The sequence below is a fragment of the Fusarium tjaetaba genome, assembly GCF_013396195.1.
Source record: "Fusarium tjaetaba strain NRRL 66243 chromosome Unknown NRRL66243_c0000324, whole genome shotgun sequence".
Lineage (NCBI taxonomy): Eukaryota > Fungi > Ascomycota > Sordariomycetes > Hypocreales > Nectriaceae > Fusarium > Fusarium tjaetaba.
This window is the reverse complement of record NW_023501520.1, coordinates 520-23,348: the sequence shown is the minus strand read 5'-3', so window position 1 is coordinate 23,348 and position 22,829 is coordinate 520. Positions and strand designations below refer to the sequence as shown.

At 50.0% G+C, this 22,829-nt stretch overlaps 3 protein-coding genes across 3 annotated transcripts; all 3 read right to left on the bottom strand.

The window, feature by feature from the left end:
• Positions 1 to 17: 17 nt before the first annotated feature.
• Positions 18 to 13,163, bottom strand: FTJAE_12201 (dynein heavy chain cytoplasmic; the record flags this gene model as incomplete). Its single annotated transcript, XM_037345224.1, has 3 exons — positions 18 to 458; positions 511 to 12,812; positions 12,863 to 13,163. The coding sequence occupies 3 exons, from the start codon at positions 13,161 to 13,163 to the stop codon at positions 18 to 20; spliced, it is 13,044 nt and encodes a 4,347-aa protein (XP_037200754.1).
• Positions 13,164 to 14,748: 1,585 nt separating this feature from the next.
• On the bottom strand, positions 14,749 to 16,968 carry FTJAE_12200 (mutator-like element transposase; the record flags this gene model as incomplete). The annotated part of the gene is made up of 2 exons (XM_037345223.1): positions 14,749 to 15,158; positions 15,210 to 16,968. 2 exons carry the CDS (start codon positions 16,966 to 16,968, stop codon positions 14,749 to 14,751), a joined length of 2,169 nt encoding a protein of 722 aa, XP_037200753.1.
• A 2,354-nt stretch (positions 16,969 to 19,322) lies between these two features.
• FTJAE_12199 (uncharacterized protein) lies at positions 19,323 to 22,434 on the bottom strand (the record flags this gene model as incomplete). The annotated part of the gene is made up of 3 exons (XM_037345220.1): positions 19,323 to 20,042; positions 20,098 to 22,183; positions 22,247 to 22,434. The coding sequence occupies 3 exons, from the start codon at positions 22,432 to 22,434 to the stop codon at positions 19,323 to 19,325; spliced, it is 2,994 nt and encodes a 997-aa protein (XP_037200752.1).
• Positions 22,435 to 22,829: the final 395 nt, after the last annotated feature.

The window sequence follows — 22,829 nt, the reverse complement described above, 5'->3', positions numbered from 1 at the left end:
TTATTATGTGTCCAATCCTACACGTCCGTCACCAACTGCTCGCCTTCATCAAGTAGTTCTGTGACCTTGCGCACGTTCCCAATCAAACTTCGACCAAGATCGCCGAGAAGAAGTTTCTCAGCATTGGCGGGAAGGCCAAGGTAGGTAGGCGGCTCACGCTCGGGTAAGCGGTGAATCCAAGCATTGAAGTCCTGTAGATTCGTGCCGGAGGGCACAGCAAGGCCGCCGTCAGGCCCATCAACGAGTTTGTGGTCAACTTCGTAGGCTGCAGGAGTCAAGAACGATGTGACGAGTTGAGAGAGCAGTCTAAAGTCCCCTTCATCATCGATCTTGCCACCGTAAGTCTCAGTCACCATGTAGCGGAGCATCTCCCAAGGAATGTTCTGGGGAGCAATATTGGTCCGGTTTCCAGCCACTCCGTCAATCCAAGTATCAACGATGAAAGCAGAACATTCATACTGCAATGTGTTAGCTACAAATACGATCGTGCTTGAATCCAGGGTTACTCACATCACTATCGTTAAACTCCCAGAATCCCCTCCAACCCAGATTGGGTGCGTATCGCAATCTTTCTTGCACCACTGCATGCAAGAAAGATAGAAGCAAGTAAAGACGAGTTCTCTCGACAGGGCTCTTGGTAGCTCGTGTAGACAGGGAAGACATAGAGTCCTTCATGTTGGCCCTAACACCAGCGGGTTGCTCGTACATGAGCACGCGAGAGGCCCGGAGCAGGTTGACTGGGATCTTCGGGCTTGACTCCATGGACAGGAACAGACGGAAGTCTGAGTGAGGGTTGAGTGACCCCATGCGCTTCTCCAGACTCTGTAGCCAGGTAGGGGCCAAGTGAACGTTCTTGACCAAGACCCATGAGCCCGTTTGAGCGGCGTTGCTAATTGCTTTGTCCGCACTGGCCAGACCTTCATTGGAACCCATGGCAATGTTTGTGCACTTGACACGCATTCTCTCCACCAAATTATCCACCTTGTAACTGGCATCGAAACCGGGGCTCGACACCAGAGAGATTGGCAATGTAGCCGACACTTGAGTAACTGTCTCTTTGAGGTCTTCGACGACATCGAAGATGCCCGAGCCAAAAACCTCGTTGACGAAACGTTCAGCAGCAGGAACAAACCGGTCCATCCTGAAAAGCTTTACGAGCAGAAGAGACAGGAGTGCTCGATCCATGGCCTCGGTCTTATCATCCCAGATCTGTGGCACAGCGTTCTCGGCTAACTCCTCGGTAAAGAACTTATCCCAATCCTCAGCAGAGACGGCGTCCAGCTTTTCCTTGAGAACACCAATCTTCTTGGCCTGGGTGAAGGCCGGATCTCTCTCGCCGGGATCTGAAGAGAGGTCCTTACCTTCAACACGGTTATCGAGGATGATGTCAATCAAAGACTTGTCCATCTTGTAGGGCGAGGCCTGTGCGAGGAGCATCCCCAGAGTCACCCGATCCTTCTGGAGCAGACCCAGAGCGGTTCGCTTGAACGTGTTGATGAAAAGATCCTTGACGATAACATCACGCCGGACATTGTGGTCAGTCTGGCCAGCCAAATTTTTGTTTCCGTGGAGCACCGAATGGAAAATGTCGAGGAAGTACTGGAGCGAGAATTGGTAGAAGTGGTTGAGGTAGTGGAGTTGTTCAAGAACAGCAAAGACGGCACTACATGATCGGGCGACGATACTGTACTGTTGTGTAATCTCCTCGACTTCAGCCATGACACCTTCGGTGCTGCTCATCTTGCCAGAAATTTCTGCAGCCTCAGTCTTGAGAGTCTCTAGAGTTTCAATGACGTTGTCATCATCGAGAATGTTGCCACGAGACTCGTTGAGGGCCTGAAGTAGTCGTTTCTCCAGCTGTCGCAAATGGACCTTGAACTCTCCCTGAAGCTTGATGAGGTTGGAACGCCGCTCGTCAACATCAGGACGCTCAGACTTGAGTACATCGTTAAGAGACTGAGTCTGAAGACTGCTCTGTGTGACAGTAAAGTTGACAAAAGTGGTTCGACTGCAAATATCAGGAGCGAAAGTAGCCGATGGGTCACGAGTGGACAGATAGATCTTGAAGGCAGGCGAAAAGTCGATCTCCTGCTTGCCCAGTTGAATGAGGACACGGCCACCTGTCTTCTGGTATTCCTTGTTGAGGACGTGGTTGAGAATGGGATCCAAATGCTCCGCATCCTGGATTAGGATGGGGTTTCCGAACCGAAGAGAACTCTCGAGTTGCTTGGTGAACGTATCATCCAAGAAACTAGTCACTGTCAGGCGTCGATCTTTGCATTCTCTCTGCAGGAACTCTGTGACTCGTCCAGAGGGGTCAATGATGAGAGGATAACGGTTGAAGCGCTTGAGAATAATGGCATTCTCTGTGCATAAGTCGTCAACGGGCAGGGTGTTCTCTTGCCAACCCAGACGTTCATCCGCAGTCGACAAGTATTCCGTGACAGGGTTGGGAGATTTGTAATGTATACCAGAGAGGTGAAGCTGGTGGAACCAATCATCCATCATCAACTTTCGGAAAGTCTGGTCATAAAGACCGCTGTAGGCCAAGAAAGCAGCAGCAACAAGGACATCTCCGACCAATGTGCTGATTTGGATCTCAAAAGACTTGCTTCCCTCTTCCCAGCGAACCCGTTCCGAGGACAAGCTGTCGAGAAGCCTGACACTGCGATCGACCTTGAACTGGACCTTGGACATCTCGGCTTTGATAGATTGTGTCTCGCTAATCAGCGCAGCATATTCCGTCTTGTACCTATTTATGCTAGATTCCAGGTCTGCAATCTTGTTCTGCACAGCCTTGGCGTCTGCTTTGGTGTTCAGAGCTTTCTCCTCCAATTCCTCGACCTCGAGCTTGAGAGGGCCAACACGATCAAGAATGTCGAAGTAGTTGACTTGAGCGCTAACCCACTGAACGAGGGGTCCGCAGGCCTTCGAGGCGCGGTTGACCTTCTCGAATGTGAATTCAGGGTTGGACAGGAAATCGTTACGCATCTTGTTCCTGAGAGCCTTCGTCATCTGCTTGGCGTTGTCGAACATGAGAATGCTAGCGATGAAGTCATCCTTTCGTACGATGCCCTGTACGGCCTTCCAATCGTTGATCCGGTGACCAAGAAGCGTACACACGGCGTCCATAGCAAGCCGCACACCTTGAGGTGGATTGCCCATGGATCTGACTTCAGTCAAGTGTTGACGCTTGATGTTACTGACGCTAGCCTTTGCTTCCTCGACCGCAGGTTCTGCCTTTGCCAGATCCTCCAGCACAACCTTCTTCCGTGACGCAACCTCAACTTCTTGCTTATCCAAGGCAGCCTGGATCTCAAGCGATGCGGTCTTTTCTTGCTCCGCCAGTCGCTGATCAGCCACCATTCGTTGCAGCTTCTCATTGGCCTCGGCATCCTTCTGCTCCAGTTGTTTCTTCTTCTCTGCCAGGCTCACTCTAAGATCTCGAACTTTGTCGACAGTGTCTCTGAGCTTCTCTAGGCCAACATTCAGGTGGCGTTGCTGTTCCTCGAGATCCTCCCGTTTCTCGTTATAAAGCTTGACGTACTGGGCAACGAAATCGAGGAAGTGACGAGGGGTCAGGAAAGTGACCTTGCCCTGTTGCTTGAAGAGCTTCTCATTGTACCGCTGCAAAGAGTAGTGAATGTAAACCATAGAGTTGACAACCGTCTCGCGATGGGATGGAGGCAGCTGCAGGCCACGATAGGCCACAGGGACGGTATCGGGGCATTCGAAATTGCTTCGGTCCAGATCAATAGACTGGGTGAGCTCATGGCCGACCTGGAACAGGGCTTGGTCGGACCAGTCACCGAACCAATTGAGGACACAACGGTTGAACAAGGCAGGACTGGTGGCAGCCTTGGAAGAGAGGCCGTCCTCTGGGGGGTTCATGGTGAAGACAACATGTAGGTTCTTCACAATTTGCTGGGTAAACCACTTATACAACTCTTCTGGGGAGTCAAGGTGCAGGTTTTGTCGCTGAGCACCCTCCTTGCATGCTGTCATAAGAGCGGCGTATTCGTCTCCTTCAAAAAGACCTGGCACTTCGGCGTTGGCGAGAAGAGTGTTCATTCTTTCGAGAAATCCTGAATCCAAAACGTTTGACTCGTCCATGATAAAGCAAATCTTCTCACCCTTGCAGCCACAACGACGAAGAACGTCTCGAAGATCATCATCAAAGTCCTCAGCAGAATACTTGCCGTGGACCTTGATCTGGAAGACCTTTAGGCCGTTCATCCAGGCCACGAAACGAGACAAGGTGGTTTTGCCACTACCACTCACACCAATCAAGATAAGATGACCCTGGGGCTGCCGGAAGACACGATCAATGCGCAACACATGCTCCAAGACGTCGTTGAACAGAATTAGAGGAACGTCCACCTCCTCTTCGCAAAATGTCTTCAATCTCGCCTTGACAAAATCTCTTAGCTGCTCACGGTCGACCGGGACGTAATTCTTGGACAACCAGTTCGAGAACAGAATAGGCCCTCCCAGGGCCTTCTCCTCGTCGATATTGGGAAAGTATTCAAGTGCGATGCGGCGCACACTTTCGTCGGTCCACTGTCGCTCGTCTTCAGCGACCAGACGATCCTGGAACAAACGAAGAGCTTCGTGAGCCCAGATTCGGATCAGACCTTCAATAGATAAGGCCTCCAGAGGTCGAATAGCTTCGTAAACGCCACGAACCCATCGCGTTAGCTCACGGGGACTGTATACATAGTGGGGTTGAATCTTTGGCGTGAACCTCTGTTGAGATTCGAGATAGAAGCGAACCATGGCATGAGTAAGAGCCTCAGAGTATCCCCTGAGAGATGGAACGATCTTGAGAACAGCGGAATTGAAAGTGCCGTAGATTTGGTTGAGGGACAGTTCACCAGGATAGTCGACCATGATCAGAGGTGCGTGTCGGAGGAATCGAGCACCCATAGGGGTGCGTCCAGCATCTGTAGGAGGATTGCAGGCACCCACAAATTGAATGCGGTCGAGTGTAACCCAGGACTTATCGGACGTTCGCCAGAAACCATTGTGCTCGACCATTTGGCGCAGGAAGGATATGGCGCGTTGAGTTCCGTATTTATCTGGCGCGGGCAAGTTGATCTCATCGCAGAAAACAACAAGCCATCGGCCGATTTGGGTTGGAGATAGCATCACACCGTTCAATGTCTTCTTGTACTCGCAGTATTGTTCAAAGGTTTTGATGAGCAGATCGGGTGTGGTCGCACTTGAGAAGTTCAGGCCGACGACCTCCATGTTTGGTAGCTTCCGAAGTGCACTAAATAAAGTCATTGTCTTACCAGAACCAGGAGGACCGCAGAGGAGTAGCGGCTTGTGCTCGGCAAGCCACGAGTACAGAACATCTTCGTGGCGGACAGTATCCAGAGTAGGAATGACCACATCGGTCTGGGTAATAGAATGAGTGTTGACTTCCACAGAAGGAACCTGGTTTTGCCATGGTGCCCATTCAGATTTAGGTAAAGTAACATCGAAGTCGATGAGTGAGCTTGTGCCATCAAGAGGAGGTGAGCCAAAGTTTGCCAAAGCACAAAGCTCGTCGCCGAAGGCCTTTCTGTCATTCAGGGGGCAATCACCCGTGAGGGCCCAAACAAGTGCCAAGAGAAGCTTCTTTGAGATAAAGGCTTCGATCTGTTCAGACTCGAGAGGGAAGTCGGAATGCTGGCCATTGTATTCAATTGCATCACGAACTGCTTTGTTGAGCAGTGAGAAAAGAGTAGTTAAAACACGTGCGACTGTAAACTCCATGATGTGGTTGTAGGCCTCGGCTCGATTCAGGGCCTGGAGAATGAGATCCTCCTCGGTAAGATAGATACGAAGCAAGGCAGCGAACTCGCTCTGCACAGACAAAGTCTTAGCAGGGTTTTGGCCGGTAGCAACGCTGTCTTCATCCAAGTCCTCGAAGGGAACGCTGCTGAGAGTGGACAGATAGTTTTCAACCATCATGTTGGGTGACACAGTGTCCTCACTAAACCAGACCATACCGCAACGACTGACTGTAGCCAGTGTTGCATATTTGAGCGTCTCGACTTCAAACATGATTCGGACGTTGGAGGGTAGATTGAGGCGCTCTCCATTGGGAAGCGTGAGAAGCTTGTTGTCGTCAAGAACACTGTTCAGATTTTCGACCCACTCAGGATCAACATCACCATCGAAGACAATCCAGTGTCGCTTGGAATCCTCGCCACGGAGGTTGTCGACGATCTTTCGAAGGATGCTAGTGAACAGACCATCGGTCCACTCGCGAGTGGTAGAGTCGAGATTTCCGTACAGAGCCTCCTTGGACATGACCTTGGAGTCGATGACATGTGAGACGCCCTCAACGCCCTCGACCTTCTGGAGTGCATCAAGCAAAAGTCTCCAGGCTGCTGATTTTCCAGAGCCAGAGTTGCCGACCATCATCACACCGTGGTGGATTTTCTGAATCTGGTACAGCTGGAGAACCTTTGTCATCCAAAGCTCGTTGACCACAAGGTGACGTTCGGCAGCGAGGGTTCGGATGGCATCTTCCAATTCCACAAGGTTGGCTGGAACGTACTGCACACCAGGAAAGCAATCGGCTTCAATAGTCATCATGATGTCGACATCGGACTTGATCAGCTTAGGTGCAATGGTTTCTCGGATACTTTGCACAAGAATTTCGGGTTCGACGACCTCTTCGGCTCCCAGACTGCCCTCACCCAGACGAGCACGTTTCAAACCACCGGAACTGACAAGAACACTCTTCAGCGCACGCAGGCCGAAATCGTAATGTGCTTGCTTGGATAGTTTGCCAGAACATTGGTCAAAGAAGGGAACCGTGTGTTTGGATAATTGCTTGGCTTGGTTAAAGCCTTGGGAGTAAAGCATAACTTCAGCGATGAGCTCCTTATCTGGCTTGGACATGGCGACGCTTCGGAAAAGCTTCTTCAAGTTGTCGGGCAGGTTGGAGCGACCAGCATAGCCAGGGTTCATGGTGATAAAAATACCTGTGTTTTCGTTGACATGGAGCTGGCGGCCGACCAACTCAATTTGCGATTGGTCATCTTCAGCTCCTTGCTTCAGGCCCAGCTGAATGTTCTGAATCTGTTGAGAGACGGCCGAGAGGATTCGTTCTTCCAGACGATTGAACTCGTCGAAGCAACCCCAAGCACCAACTTGGCAAATACCAAGAAAAATGCGACCCATAGCTTGGAAATCGAAAGTGTCGTCACAGCAGAAGACAAGGGTGAATCTACCCAGCTGCACACCGAGAGCCTTGACTGACTCTGTCTTGCCTGTACCAGCGGGTCCATAAGGAGAACCACCAAGACGTTGGCACAAAGCTTGAGTAAGAGTAAGGAAACAACGATCAGTCAGCGGTGTGCGAACAAGACGTTCCGGAACTCCCAGGTATTCGAAACCATAGTTGAGTTTGGCATTTGCCATCTTGATGTAAAGGCGGTCGAGAAACTCGCCATCAGGATTGTAGATGTATCTCATTTGTAGCTGCCAAAGGTAATGGCTGGTGGAACTAGCATTAGCGTTGATAAGCTTCTCAATTGTATCACGCTGGTGGACACATTCTGTAATCAGCTGTTCACATTTCTTCCTCAGGATAACTTCGAGTTCGCCAAGGACGGTGTCTGCAAGCACACGGAGAACTTCAACCTCCCGATCAAACAGCGTCTTCAAATTGCTGCCGCCATCAGAAAGGGATTGTTCGACAGCTGTGGTCCAAGCAACTTGCGTGGCTAGAACTACAATCTGACTGGGATAGGCATCCATGAACGCATTTAATGCATCACGATCAATCTTCTCTGATTCGAAGATAGGGGTGTAATGATCGACAGCCTCAGCGAGGAGCTCGGCAAGGGTTGACTTCATGCCACCCTCCAAAAGGGCTAGCCAGTCGTTGATTTTGGGGGTTTTCGCCAAAGAAATCTCTTTCTTCAGCCGAACCACCTCACCTTCTTTGGAAGTGAAGCCAGATATAACAGTCTCATCGTCCATGACGAGCCCCGATAGGCCCGCAAACATTTTCTTGAAGTGCTTGGCAATGCGTAACGTGTCGTTACTGTTACCAATCATCTCGAGCAAGTCTTCGTCACCCACGAAGTAGAATCGTGGGAATGAAACACGTTCCTTCTCTAGATACTCGCCAAGAGCCTTCTGGATCTTGTTAAGCATTTCAGCAAGCCGTTCCAATGATTTTTGTACGTTGGGAATGTTGAGAACTTCCAATACGTATGGTGACTTGTTGGCTTTCTTCATAACAGCCAGGAACTCGCTGTTGATATTCTGGAAGCGTCCAGACTCAATAGGGAGGAGGTGCTTGATATCAGCGTTACCAGTGAAGACACCCTCGAGGTAAACCCACTGACGCTGGACATCAATCCAGACATCAAAGAGCACATGAACACGGTTGAGCTTGTCTTCCCAAGACACAGCTTCTTCCTCAAACTCTTTGTAGTAAGGGGAGTGCTTCATCGCCTGAAGTGAGTTAAGGTTTTCGCTGCACTTGGCAAAAAGATCGTCCCAGCCGCGGATGAGGCGGATCTTGTTTTGATAGTTGACCATCTCCAATGCGTAGTTCTGCCAAGTCTCACGAACTTGCTTTAGAAATTCTTCGAGGGCCATCTCACCCTGGGCTTGGGCAATAATGTCTTTGACGATAACTTCGGTCGCAATCAGGTTAAGATCCCAAACATCACCAAGAGTCATGGAGCTAGGAGAAAATCGTTTCTGGGGCTTAATCTGTTTATAGATCTTAACCCAGTGACGCTCGCGGATAGCGTCAGACTTCAGGTCGGATAGGATGGGGTTGACCTTGAGGAAGCCACGCAGAATTCCCTGCACATGCTCGAAAGCGGCATACTGGCGCATCCTGCTTGGCATGTCCTTGGTACTCTTGATAAGGTCATCAACCTTGGACCGGATCTTTCGTGGTTGGACAGCAGTCCAGAGAATATCGCGTGTTTCATTGAGACTCGCCCATATAGTAGAAAGGTTCGACCAAACAGACTGGAAATCCCTTACCTCCTCCAGAGTAGACTCAAGAGAAGTATCCATGCTAGCGGGGATATCGAGGGCTTCTTTAGCCTTGACAACCATTAGGGCATCGTCCTGCAACTTCGAGATGCGTGCCTCGAAGGAAGACAAGGTAGCGGAAGCAACGTCAGGTTGAATGGTGCCAGACACTGGCTTCTCTTCATTCCATTGGGCGGCAATCTCGGCAATTCGTTCGTTAACCAACTTATCCTCAGCAGTGATCTTGGCTCTTAAAGCATCGCTTTGTTCTTGAACGATTCTTGACTTCTTCTCAAGAATCTCCTTCAAAGCCTCCCACTGGCTGTCTATCTGCTCAATGTGAAGCCAGTCATTAGGGAACTGGTATCGTTGTCTTACGAGCATGGATTGTCCTTGACGAAACATATCAATCTCGGGTGCCCATGCTTTCACGTTGCGTTTGCAACTCTGAACGACTGTGATGAATTGCACGGCCTGTGCAGTTGATGAGGCGTCGGAGCTTTGACTCTCGAGGTGCTTGCGCGCCTTCTCAATCTCTGCATTAATGTCGCGCATGCGATTGCCAAGGCGGCTGGCGAACTTCATCAGAATTTCATGTTGCCACTGGTCATACTTCGCGTTGACCTTGGTCTGCACTTGATCATAATCAACAGTGAGATGTCCAAATTCCCGGCTGACCTCTTGCGTGTCAAAGGTTGAGCGGTTTTTGCGGAGATCCTGCAAAAGCTGCAGCCATCGAGGGAGTGGCTCGCCGAGAGCATCGTAAACTTGTTCAGACTGAAGGTCCCAGAGTGACTGAAATTGAAGCCATTTGTCAACATACGCGCTAATCTCCTGGAGCTTCTTTTCAACCGAAATATATACACGCTGCAGAAGTCCGGCGCATTCGGTGGGTAGGTCGGTAAACCGGGCCTCATCGTGAGCACCAGTAGTGAGACTCATCTGATAGCGGGTGGCCTTGATCTTGCGGAGGTTGCAGACAATTCCAAGCCACTCATGAAGGTGAAGGAACCAGCTCGCACGCGCAAACTCCAGAGGAGGGTCAAGATAAATTACTTGGTTACGCATGACCACTTCAAGAACAAGACGCTTCATTGTGGGCGTTTCGGACTTGGTCTCATCAGTATTTGTCTTTCGACGAGTTTCCTCTTCGGGTGTATCATCCTCAAATGCGGTGATCCACGAGTGAACTGCACTCTGAAGGCGCGTCAGGAGGATAGACTGAATCTTGGCGTTCAGTTCTCGCACCCAGAAGTCTAGGTTGACATATTGTTCCAGGTTCAGTTGATCCACAGCTGATTGAATCGTATCCAGGCGACTATGGAACGCAGCTTCGTCATAGGGGCAAGTATTAAGTTCCTTCAGGGCTTGCTCAACAGTAGTATGGATGAAGTTCAAAGAGACTGCCTTCTGCTGGAGAACCGATACAGCTGCTGCAAATCCACGGATAAACATACCATGCTTGCTCTCGGTATTCTTGGCCAGGCCGAAATCGGTTCCACCGGGCAGCAAAGGGCGAGTCTGTCTATTTTCAGAGTAGAATAACTCATGCGAGTTAATGAAGGATTCCCATCGTAGCGGTACACCCTCCCCGATGAGCCTGTAAACATCATTTCGATAACCATTAAGAAGGACAGACTCCTCTCCCATGGCAGAAATCTGACGCAGAGTCTGTGAAAGGGTTCTCACGCTCTCCATGAGGCTGACAGCATAGGGATAGACTCGCTTCGCGTCCTTGGATACAGTCGTCACAGCATGTGGGACTGAGTACGATTGCCAAGTAAGATTACGAGTCTCCTTGAACAAGGTGATGACTTGAGGGTCAAAGTTCACAGCGAGCTCGAGAATACCACCAGCGGATCTTACACGAGCAATATCGAAAAGCTGTCCCGAAATTGAAATCTTGCGTCTTCCGACGTCATTTAGCCAGGCATCATAGATTCGGCTCGTGTCGAGTTTCTGCTTGAATAGTTCGCTCTCCTCCTGAAGCTTATGGCCTTCGGCGTGCAAAGTCCAGTCCGGACCAAGAACAGCTTCAACCTTTCGCATGTATCCATTAAGCTGGAACTCAATCTGACGAGCCCAGATGATAGCACCAGAAACAGGAGGGAGATCGCGTAGTTGAGCCATAGCGTGAGTTTCTGAATGGCCATACTGTTGCTTGAACCGCTCATGGAGGCCGTTGATCGCTTGCTTGACGTGGTCCATAAGCTGGTTCTGGTATTCCTGAATGGCGCCACGAATCTTTGGGCGCACGAAAAGGGCGTTGAACTTGGAGAATACTCGGAACATCTCGTTAGCAGTCTTTGCTGTAGCCAGTCGCTCTCGAAGTCTGCGGATGATGGAGTTCTCTACACGGGTCGTACGCTCGTTGTAGAGGTTCTCGGCTCGTACCCATCTTTCCTTGCCCTGGTCTGTAACATCCAGAAGATCAACATTCTGAAGAGCCTCCCAAGCCTGCTTAACCTCCTCCACAGCATCGACGTTACCAATCTCTTCAACAATGATGCCATTGAATTCGGTGGCCTCGGAAACGCCAGGAATAGTTGCTTGAGGGCCAAGGACGGTGACGATCGTACGCTGGAGCTGCTCGTGGTTGTCGCGGAAAGTGCTGACATACTTGATTCTCGTCTCAAGTTCGGAATGCTTTTTGACAATCTTGATGGGAATGAATTTCTCGTTTCTTCGTCGGGTCACCTCACGAGCTACATTGGTGAACTCCTTGACGTTTTCTTCCCAAATCTGGAAAATCTGGTCACATGTTTGCATGATGTTCTTGAATTGCTGATAATCCAGATTAACCAATTCAGTTCCTGTCAGCAGCCTATGCAGCACATCGTCGAGATCAGCAGAGATGGCCTCGACAAGAGGAAGAGCTCTGCGGATAGGGTAAGGGCAGATCCTCAGCTTTTTGTTCAGATGGCTGAAGATCTGATGAATGGCCTCCCCTGCTTTCGGCAGGGAAGTAGCAGACAGCAACTCGTCGAGGGGGAAATCTCGCATAAGCTGGTTGTACTTCTGCACCTTATCCATAGCCTCCTTCAGACCAGTGTCAGCTGTGAAACTGACGGTGGCCTGAAAACGCTTGGCGTGCTTGAGAATCTCCAGCGTCAAGAGCACGCCCTCGCTACGGAGCTGGCCCTCGATGCCCTCCAGAGCTGACTCCATGGACAACCAGAAATTGACTTCCTGGCTCGCGGTGCTGAACTCCTGGTTCGCATTTGATGAAGTGTCCTTGGTCAGCTTGGTGATTCCTTGGATAGACTTGATCCAGGTATTGACGTTTGCTTGCAATCGGTTGAGAAAGGTACTGTCCTGGAGAAGGTTCTGTGGAATTCCATCGATGGAAGGCCGGTTGTTGTGAGCCTCGGCGTCATCGAGGACATTCTGAACGATAGAATGAAACGTAAGGGATATCTCAGGGATATCAACGTTCTGCTGGAGATGCAGCAAGCTCAGTTCCAAATCGTTCAATCGCTTCTTCGTTATAGGAATTCCAGTCTTTGCGTCAACATCAGCTCGACCTCTTGATCCGTTCGCCAGTTGCTGGCTCTTAGTATTGGCATCAAAGTAGGGTACCAGGGCATGGTGGACCTGAGAATGAAGAACCTCCCAAGGAGAGAGTACCGAACCCTGTTCTCCAACTCCAGCGTTGAGAGACGCAGGACCAGGCAAATTAGTAATAAATATTTGAGATGTAAGGGGTCGAGCTGGGTCTATAGGCTGGGGAGACTTGATGAGGACAAGAGAAGCGACAGTTGTCGGGGACGATGAGATCTCGGTCGACAAGGTGTAGTTGTAGGAGACGGGCGCTATTTCATATTAGCAAGCCATGACTATCATAGCGTTGAAATGAACGAACAAGAAGGGTCAGCTCCCGGCTCAACTGCAGATGAATTTGCGAAATCTTTCTGGATGTAAAGCACATTCTGAGTATCGCTCGCAAAGCGTGTGCATCGTGAAATAGTCTCGCTATAGCGGGACTTATGCAGCAAGCTTCCCACTTGTTCGAGTTCATCTCGTGTAGCTCCAAGTGCGACCTCACAGACGGAGGCGAGATGTTCGACAACGCGTTCCGGTTCGATAGTAGGGAAGGTCGGGGAGGATGTTACGCCGTTGGCGGAAGCCCCAGGGCTCTGCACGGCGGGCGAAGTGACCTCCATAGTCACAAGAGGGCCGCAAGAAGAGAGTATAATGACCGTTTTAATGGCGCGCGATCATTTCCGAATCGTCAGTGGGCTATGGGTAAAGGACGCAATCGAGAAGGTTGTATGTATGTGGCGGTCGAGCAAGCTTCGGGTTGGGCGCAAACGTGGTTGACAAGTCAGATATTAAAAAGCTTTAGCAAAATCAAAAGATGAGCTCAAAGACTAAGGAGTGTGTAGTTTGCAATCAACTGTAGTTGGCCGTGAAATGAAGTCGCAGAAGTGCTATGAAGTCTTCAGCGACAGGTTGGGGTTTGGTGATTTAAAATGAAGTTCATCCAGGAGTTGTTGACTTTCAATAAGGGCACCACCTCACACCTGAGCTTTGGCTCTACCGAATTTACGGGCTGTTCAAGACGCGACTAAATTCAGGGGTACCCCTGTCGTGAATGTTCGGGCATGATCGGCAATTGGCTGAAATGGATGTGTCAGAATGCCATTGGACGTCAGGCCACCTAAAACAGTCGCTCTTACAGGAGATAAACGCGCTGTAGCCCGTTACAGCCCGCTGGAGTCACTGCAGATTGAGGAAGTACGTATCCAGCCCGTATGCAACCAACCGAAGGTGCTTGCGAGCCTTGATTGGTCTTAACGCTCAAAAAGAAAAATCCCGGCATAGACTGAAGACATGGGCCAGGGGCTGCATGTTTCCAAAGCAAATGAGATTAACTTAAAACCTCCAGCAACTACTCTGTACATATCTGCCACTGTGAATGGGTGCTTATTATTGATGGCATCGAATGACATGTATGTATGAGCCAGTAGGAAAGACGTAGACGAACCACAACACTCAAACACAACCCACGAAAATTTACGCTACAGCTGGCTAGAAGTTGCTGTTCTATCTATTTCTAATTCTACTACGGAGTACTTGTCCTTGTTAACCAGGCATACCTTGAGTACCTTTATAGTATACGAGGTCTTACTTAGAGATAGGTGCGCAGCACACCTTCAGGTAACGAATAAATGTACCTCAAGATCAACGTCAATACCTTACGCTATGTGGTATAAACTCAACTGCCATCAAGTAATCATAAGGCCACCAAGCCTCTAGAATCCACACCGGACGTAGAAGTAAGTTAAGTTGTGGCTACAGACTAGACGTTTAAAACGGCTTTGTCGATATCACTTACTACCTAATTAACAGGTGGACGAGGTTGATAAATCTACACCAGTACATTGATCTATATTGAGCCCAATGGCAACTATCACTCATCGGTGCATTTCAGGGTCGGATCGCTCAACAAATATGTATGAATTCCAATCATCACCGTTTCTTGCCGTGACAATATGTCAGCCACACAAATTTCGAGTGCTAAAGCGAAAGCCACGTCATAATCTTGAAAACCATGCTCCAGAAAGAAACCAAACCTGCCGCCCAGTATCAACTTAAATAAGCATGCGCAAAACCAGTCTCATAAGTGTAAGCAGTTACCAAACATTCCCAATCATAACGCCTATAACGCCTTTGTACTTGTCGAAGACAACCCAACTTCTCTTTCCATACTAACCACTCGAACAACCGATGCGCCACTGGGTCAGATCAGACTTGGGGTTGACTTGCCCCATTTCCGTTGCTTCCTGCTAGTCGCTGTCGTTGAAACATAACTCTTTCGTTACAAATATCGATGAACTCTTCAAATTTTCTTATGATGACTTCTTTCTCTTCCAGTTTCGTCTTCAGCTCGCTGATTTCTTTGTCCTTCTTTTCCTCCATTTCTTGCATTTCTTCGCGAGCTTTTGCGATTTCACGCCTCAACTCAGCGCGAATGCGATCTTCAGGGGACTGGTGAGGTTTGCTGTAGATAGCTGGTCTGTTCTCTGCCAGTCCGGTAGCAACCTTTTGAGGGTTGCGATTGATAGCTGCGCGAGCGTTGTAAATATCACGTGGCAGAAGATGACAATCCGGGTTTTCGGTCTGCAGTATCTGCAGCGTCTCCGAGACGCCAGCGCCTGCTCATTGCAGTTAGTATGGAATCAGTTCCTCTAGTCTGAGTAACTCACCGTTCTCCTTAAGCTGTTTTACCGCAGCAACCATTCTACTGTCCAGTTTCCGGGCAGCTGGGTGGTGGGAAGGGCTCTCGCTTGGGCCATGATTATGCTGAAGATGGGCAGGGTCAGGGCGATATCGGATCGTCCACTGGGTACGCTGCTCGATAGCGAAAAAGCCGAACGGGCAATCACACTTGCGGGACGATGTTTTACGTTTGCGACACTCGGGGCTTACACGACTCGGCGGCTTGCCAGCACGATCGCAAACAAAAAGGACCTTCTTCAAGCCAGGCACTGTCTTCTTCGAGCGACCAATGACAATAGCATAGCCGACCGAGGTGCAGTATCTAAGAACAGCCTTCTGGACCGCCTCAAGAGTAGGGTAGCTTCCACCTTCTGGCGGTGGGGACATCATTTCGCCCAAAGGCTGAGTTGGGATGTAGTTAGGATCAGCGAGCATCTTCATGTCTAGGCCTCCACTCTCCTCCCCATTTGCTTGGTTGTCAATATCCATCGACTCGCTCCCATTGGCATCTTGCTTCTGCTGCTGTGGCTGAGTCTGCTGCTGTTGAACTGGCTCTGCAGGAAGGGTTTGTTGCTTTTGTTGCTGCTGAGCTTGCTGGGCCTGCTGCTGTGCTTGCTGTTGCTGTACCTGCTGAGCCTGTTGGGCCTGTTGGGCCTGCTGGGCCTGCTGTTGGATTTGCTGTTGCTGTGCCTGCTGTTCACGTTGCTGTTCACGCTGTTGATCACGTTGCTTCTGCTGCTTCTGTTGTCGAGGCGCCGGTTGCTGGTGTGTTTGAGATCTCGGAGGCTCATGTTGCGGCGGGTGTTGAAGCTGCTGCTGCTCCTGTTGGGGAGTTCGAAGCTGTTGCTGCTGTGGCTGTTGAGAGTGAATATGTGCTTGCTGCTGATGCTGCTGCTGCTGATGGTGATGTTGTTGTTGTGCATGTTGCTGCTGCTGTGGATGCACTTGCTGGTGCGCTTGTTGCTGCGGCTGCGGCTGTTGCTGCTGTTGGTGGTGATGCTGTTGCTGCTGTTGCTGCTGCAACTGTTGTTGCTGTTGTGCCTGCTGCTGCTGAAGCTGTTGTTGCTGCTGCAATTGCTGCTGTTGCTGTAAATGGTGCTGTTGCTGTTGGTGCTGGAGTTGTTGCTGAAGCTGTTGGTGCGATTGCTGCTGTTGTTGGCTCGACTGCTGCGTCAAGGGAGGAGAAGGCGCCTGAGGCTTGACCTGAACTTGGCCAATCTTGGGAGTTGGCTGAGCCTGTTGAGATTGAGGCCGCTGCTGAGGCGACTGCTGAGCATGGTGCTGATGAAGGGTCTGCCGAGGTTGTGCAAGGGAGTGGGAAGGATGGGTCAAGTGCTGAGGATGCATCTGTTGTTGCTGCTGTGGATGGTGTAATTGGTTTGGCACAACCTGTCCCAGGGTCGGAAACATCATTTGAGAGCGTGACTGCGACAGTCCTCGGGAATTAGACACATCAAGCGGGTTCGGCACCGCACTGGGCATGTGCGAAGTGGAAGAACGCGAGGAGCCATTGGCAAGACTGCCGTTGACATGCGAAGAAGCTGAGAAAAGATGCTGGGGATATCCGGTTGGCGTCTGCTGAGGCTGATATGCCTGAGTCTGGTAAGGGGACGCAGAATGAGGCGCGGGGGATTGCTTGTTCTGTTGGCCTGGATGAGGCACTGGAGGATATGGGTTGCGGCGAAGACTGGTCTGGGGGAAGTTGAGGCCAGTGTGGTTATTGGATCCTGGACGCAGACTCGACATATCGCCTGGTCAGGCCCGGCAGAAGGGCCGGTTTGGTAAACGTAAATGTTTAAACGCGAAACAATTGAGTCTGGAGGACCAGTGAAGTCAATGGGTACGCCGGATGTGTTGTTATCGTTTATCGATCGCGACAAAAGTGATTAGGCAAGACGACGTGACGTGACGTGGCGTGAGTTGGGAAGTTCAGTCTGGCCGAGTCTCGACTGGGCTGCGTGTTTATCACGAGGCTCTCGATGAGGTTGTCGCGATCCGTCTTGACGCTCCTCCCGGTGGGTGTCGTTGTGGCCTCCGTTGCCGAAGCCGAAGGCCGTGACGGTGACGGTGACCGGTGGCGGTGACGGTGACGGTCAGAGAGTGACGAGAGATGCTGCCGTGACGTTGATTTCGCCGGGCACGAGGTGCTGATACGGAGCGGAGCGCGGTGGTGTGCGGTGCAGTGTAGTTCAGATTGCGGAGCGTGTGTATGAAGCAAACCCTGGGACCCAGGATCTTTGGGGGTGTGATTAATGAAGCTCTGGACTTGGGGAGGAGGAGGCGTGGTTGCGGGTTATGCAGAGGCGTGCAAAATTATGGGGATGGAAAAGTCTGCCTGCTTGCCTGGCGTGACGATGCCTGGCCTGAGCGAAGGGGGGAGAGAAAATTGGCAGGGGAGGGGCGAAGGGAGACAGATTTGATAGCAGATTTGGTACGATGACAGAGCAGCAACGCAAGAAAAGATGAAAAGGTGGGAGGGCAAAAGAGCCGAAAGGGTGCAGTGCAGCAACCAGAGCAAGCAGATGGATAAACACGCCTCTTCTATTGCAGCAGCACTGTGTGGTCTCGTCTTGTGTTGCACTGTCTGTGTCTGACCTTGTTGTCTGAGCCCCTCTAGTGTAAGGTTCGTGTGAGTCTGAACACCTTACTGAGTAGGTACCTAGTCGTACTTGGTAGTATGTAGGCGGACCTAGTCAAACAACATATGTAGTTAAGAGATAGAAAACATGGAACAAGTGGTAAAGGGCGGATCTCTGTCATCCTCCCTTCTTTCTCTTCGTTGGACTTCAACCAGGCAGCCAGGCGAGATATTTCCCAATTTGTGGGGGATCTATGGCTGTCGTGGCGTCCTGTGGCGTCGCTGCGTCAGCGAACTAACTAGCCCCTGTAATTCATTTGAATTTGGTGATAATTGGATCGAAAGCGGCAGTCATGATTGCACCGTGAGATTTCGGGTTGATGTACATAGTGTCTATCATTTCGGTACTTGGAGTCTCGGAGGAATTGCATTGTTTTACCTTGGGTTATCTCTTTCTACGGCTCGTGAAGGACAAAATTAAATTGATATTTAGGTAGGTAGCTTTAAAATCTTCAGTTCCATATGAATTTTAAGTTCTCGCCATTTTTTGTAACGGCCTAGATAGACTGAGTTGTTTCTTACTGGACCAAGAAACTCAACACTTCTAATCGTGGTTTTGATTCAATTTGGCACCTGATGCGTTCCGATTATACTGCAGTAATACCTGTAATAAATCCCATCTCGTATCTAGTAATAAACCTACGTCCAGAAACCAAATTCCTGGCACCTGTATATACTTTCTTCGTATATTTTTCAGTTTCTTTACAAGCTTAGCACGTGACTCCGAGTGCTTTGTACTGATCCAATCATCAAGTCTCTGCGACAAATAGCTTTGCCGAGCATTCCGTTCTCAGTCAAAGGCTTGTTCAGAAACAGGACCATTGACGTGTCGAACCTCAATGCAGTTGTAGCGTCACCATCTTTTTTGAGCACTTTGTTAGTGTGGCCTCGTTTGCATTACTGGAAGATAATTTATGATTACTTATTCTTTGTGTTAGAATTGACTTCGACTTACAGTGAAAAGATGAGATATACGAAACTGCAGGGTATTTATATTTGTTTACATATGTCTTAGTATGTGAAGGAAATTGTGTATATGTTCGTTGCTGGGTGCTCAAAATTGCTAGCAATATAACTCCGTGCCCATTACAGATCAACATGTAGTCATGTTCTGGTTTGTCTCGAGTGATACTGCGTACTGCAGTAGGCATCCTGTCGAAATAGACGAAGTAACTCTGTGCATTAGACTTGTCAACGAGATATGAGCAGACGCTGTAATAACCATATATTGATATCCACTGTGCTTGATAACGAAGATGCATTACGCCTGTCAAGGTATGTTTCCAAAATAGCACTCTAGTGCTCGTTTCCAGCCAAAACGCCACGCATATGTTGTCTACGAACAATAATAAGGAAAGTCGAGGAAGCAAAACGAGTACATCGGCATTACACCCCTTCGCGTCTTTCCCACCAAGGGCCTCCTGCAAGAAACAACTGCATGTGCAAATCTTGGCCTCAAACGTCACTCGATCTTGCGTCTCTTGTTCGATCGCTTTATAACGTCTTGTCCCTCTAGAAAGTGACCCTTCTCTATCTGGTGTTGGCGCAAATTGTCTGGTCTATTCTTGTACTGACTTGTACAGCCGGGATATGGACAGCGGTAGATGGTGGGAGGTTTTGTTGAGTGTTGTAGTTTCATGTGCTTGGCCATACTGCCGCTGAACCATCGAGGATCACCTTCAGGTGTATATCCGCACAGTTTGCAACTACTGTCCGACTTGATTTTTGCTGTTGGGGAGGAGGATGATGCTGCTGGAGCTGGAGAAGGAGGTGAATTTGCGGCCGTTGAAGTTGCCTGCACCGAATTCGTGTCTGCAGGCGTAGGAAGTGGTAGCGGGTTCAAGGTGCCAGGATTAATTGTGTTCGGCAGGCATGAGAAGTCCAAAGGTTGCCCTGCATCGAATGGGCCAACCGAGCTAAAATTGAAGTTGTTCGGCGACATGACACTGAAGAATTCATCGATATCATCAAAGCCATCCTGCGTCACTGAGCCGTTCTGAACTGCGTGCTCAGACATCTGTTGTAACGGGGCACCAATAACAGTTTTGATAAGCTCAATGCATTGCCGGTAATAGAAAGCCCGATAAGAGCCTTCTGGTGTAGCTGTGCCATAAATAGAATCCATCTGTTCTCGAACAAAGTGGATATAGCCGTCGAAGTAAACGTCTGGAGGTAGGTACATCTGCATTGGATTGTTTAGTCTAGTCTTGACCTACGAGCGTCTGTCTTCCACTCACCTTTCCACACTCCATAAGCTCGAGTTCTAAGCGCCGTGGTAGCATCTGCTCCGAGTTGGTGCGACGAGCGATGTTGTCCAGATCATTTGCAAAGGCTTGGTGATGAGTATAGAGTTGAAAGTTGTGCTTGAGTACGAGATTTGCAGTCATGGTTTGTGTCGAATCCATGTACGCCCTGTCTAGGCTATTGCAGTGGCCCAAAAAGAGATCAGATGATAGAACTTCTGCGTCGTCTACCACATGGATGGTAGCATTTTCCAGTTGGTCTAAGAAATACATTGCTAAAAACGCTAGCGAGTCGACACTGGCGGAGATCATGTTTCCGGACTCGATTCCTTTACCCTTCGAGCCAGGCGAGTGTGACATTGATGATGTCTTGGCTCGAACCAGGTTCACGAGGTCAGCATTGCTCATATCAGCTGGCTTCCACAGAGTTTCGACAATCTGTATATACAGCTGGCGATCTTGACGTGAAAACAAGGCGCTGTACGACATCGCTTGAACAAAAAGATCGGAAGATCTGTTTGCAGCGTCTTGCTCGTGAACAATAAGTGAGAAACAGTAGACCAAGTGAACAAAACAGAGGACATCGATGGGGACAGTCGGCTTTCGACCTTCGATGATATCCATGAGAGTTTCGAGTCCCTTTGTAGCTATCACTGGAGCCGTAAGATTTCTGAGCTGTATGACAAGGTGGTTCTTGGTGATATGGTGAAGTTTGGTCAGAGAGTCAGCGACATGCATCTGAAGAGTACTCCATGCCGTGCCGATCAGAGACCGAGGGTTATGATAGGACTCGGCCTTCGGTTGAGGTGGTATGGGATGGAGGGACGGTGGCATCGTGACATTGTTGTCGATGAGGGCAATGTTTGCATCGAGGTCGAAAGTAGAGGAAAGGAAAGAGTCATTCAATGCGAAAATGGGCTGGTTGAGATTCGTACTATCAGACTTGGTGGCAGGCAAGGCATCAAGCATGTGGATGTTTGTGGGGAGTTCAGTCGGTTGGGAGTCATAGGACATGACTGCCTCGTTTTCGAGCGAGTTCCAGCCCTTGGCTGCGGGTGCCTTGTGAGATATGGCGAACGAGTTCGTCCTGAGGAGGCCTCCTGGGCTTCCAAAGTCATTCTCAGTGGAGGTGAAGTCTGAGTCAAAGACTGGTGCACTTGCCCATTGATCAGAGAACGACGAGATGGGGGAGATATTGTAGCTTTCTCTGCTGAAAGTAGTGTCCGTCGTATTTGTGCTCGACGTGGAGTTTGTACTGGCTGTCGAGCGAACCGAGGTGCTAGGTGCGACCTGGCCCTTACTGCGTCTCTTTTGTTCCCTGCGGTACTCTTCTAGACCTTCTGTATGAAGCTGAAGGGTGGGCCGTACGGAAGTTATGTTGCAGCCAGGGTCGATGAGGTTTACAGGGACAACAGTGCCTGGCGGCAGCATGAAATCGAGGGGGTCGCTGAGGGTTGCATCTGATTCGAGCTCGGCGGGGTGAGCAGGCAGCGTCTGTGCCTGGTGCTGTGTAGGCAGCGATGAGGTGTAAGGGGTGAGCATGGGGGCCGGGCTTATCTCTGCCTCGCTCTCATTTTCGTTCTCATTCTCCAGTATGGGCTGTAAAACTATCCCACTGGAGCCAATCTCATGGATCTCATTCGTAGGTAGCTCGAGCTCACTTGGTGCCACTGCGAGGTCGTAGCTGGGTGGTGCTTCAGTTTCACCGATGTCACTGTCAAGGTCAAGATCCTCCAGGGCTGAGCTCTTGGGTTTGTGACCGAGGGAGTTGAAGAAGCTCTTTGCCATGGACAGTATCTTCTTTCTTCGTGATGGGTGACCCAGGCATCGCTTGCACTTGGAATCGTTGAATCGTTCGGATTTCCCGCATTCGTAACACCAGTACTCACTCGTGGAGAGCCAGCTACACGAATATAGGTGCTGGAGCATGAGCTCGTGGTTGGCAAATCGCTTGCGGCAGCGCAGCATAGGACACTCCAGCTTCTCTTGGGGAGTCATTCTGTCGCACTCATTTCGTTTGACTGCAGTCCAGACGATGAATCGATGAAGAGCGCAGTCGTCGCTTGAAGTACCACGGGTCCTATTGCACCAATGAGTCGGGAGGGACTTGTCGAGATGAATGAAAGGGAAAATCGTCTCTTACACACAAGATTTTGGTGATGTCTCATTGTCTTCTGATGCGATCGAGGAGACGGAGGATGATGATGTGGATTCAGTGCTTGATCGCCGAAGACTTATACGATGACTGGGGCTTCGAGTGAGCCGGCGTAGGGCTGAAGGTCCCGAGCCAGAGTTTATCCCATCCAGGGACAAACGTTTTTTTGACTGCATTTCGAGAGTCAAGAGAAAGGCTTCGTTTTGGACTCCCAGACCCTGTAAGCAAAGCTTGTACAGCGAAGTTGAGCTTGTTGGGCTGTCGCAATTACAAGGCGATCCAAGTAAGACCAAGCAGGCACTCCAAGGATGGCGAAAGAGGCGAGAGATTACAATAGTATCAGCCTCCCCAAATAAAGAGACAATCAGACGTATGCGCCACCCATAGTCGATATAGTTTGTACTGTTTTGGGGTTTATCAGCACTGGAAGATGAGTTCAACGGCTGGGGAGGCAGCTCGCGAGGATGCTGTCCTAGGGCGAATAAGACAAGAGTGTGTAGGACTCAAGGCCTGGGCTAGGACTTGGAGCTTAGTTAGAGCTTAAGCTTGCGGCTCGGTGGAAGTGGAGGGA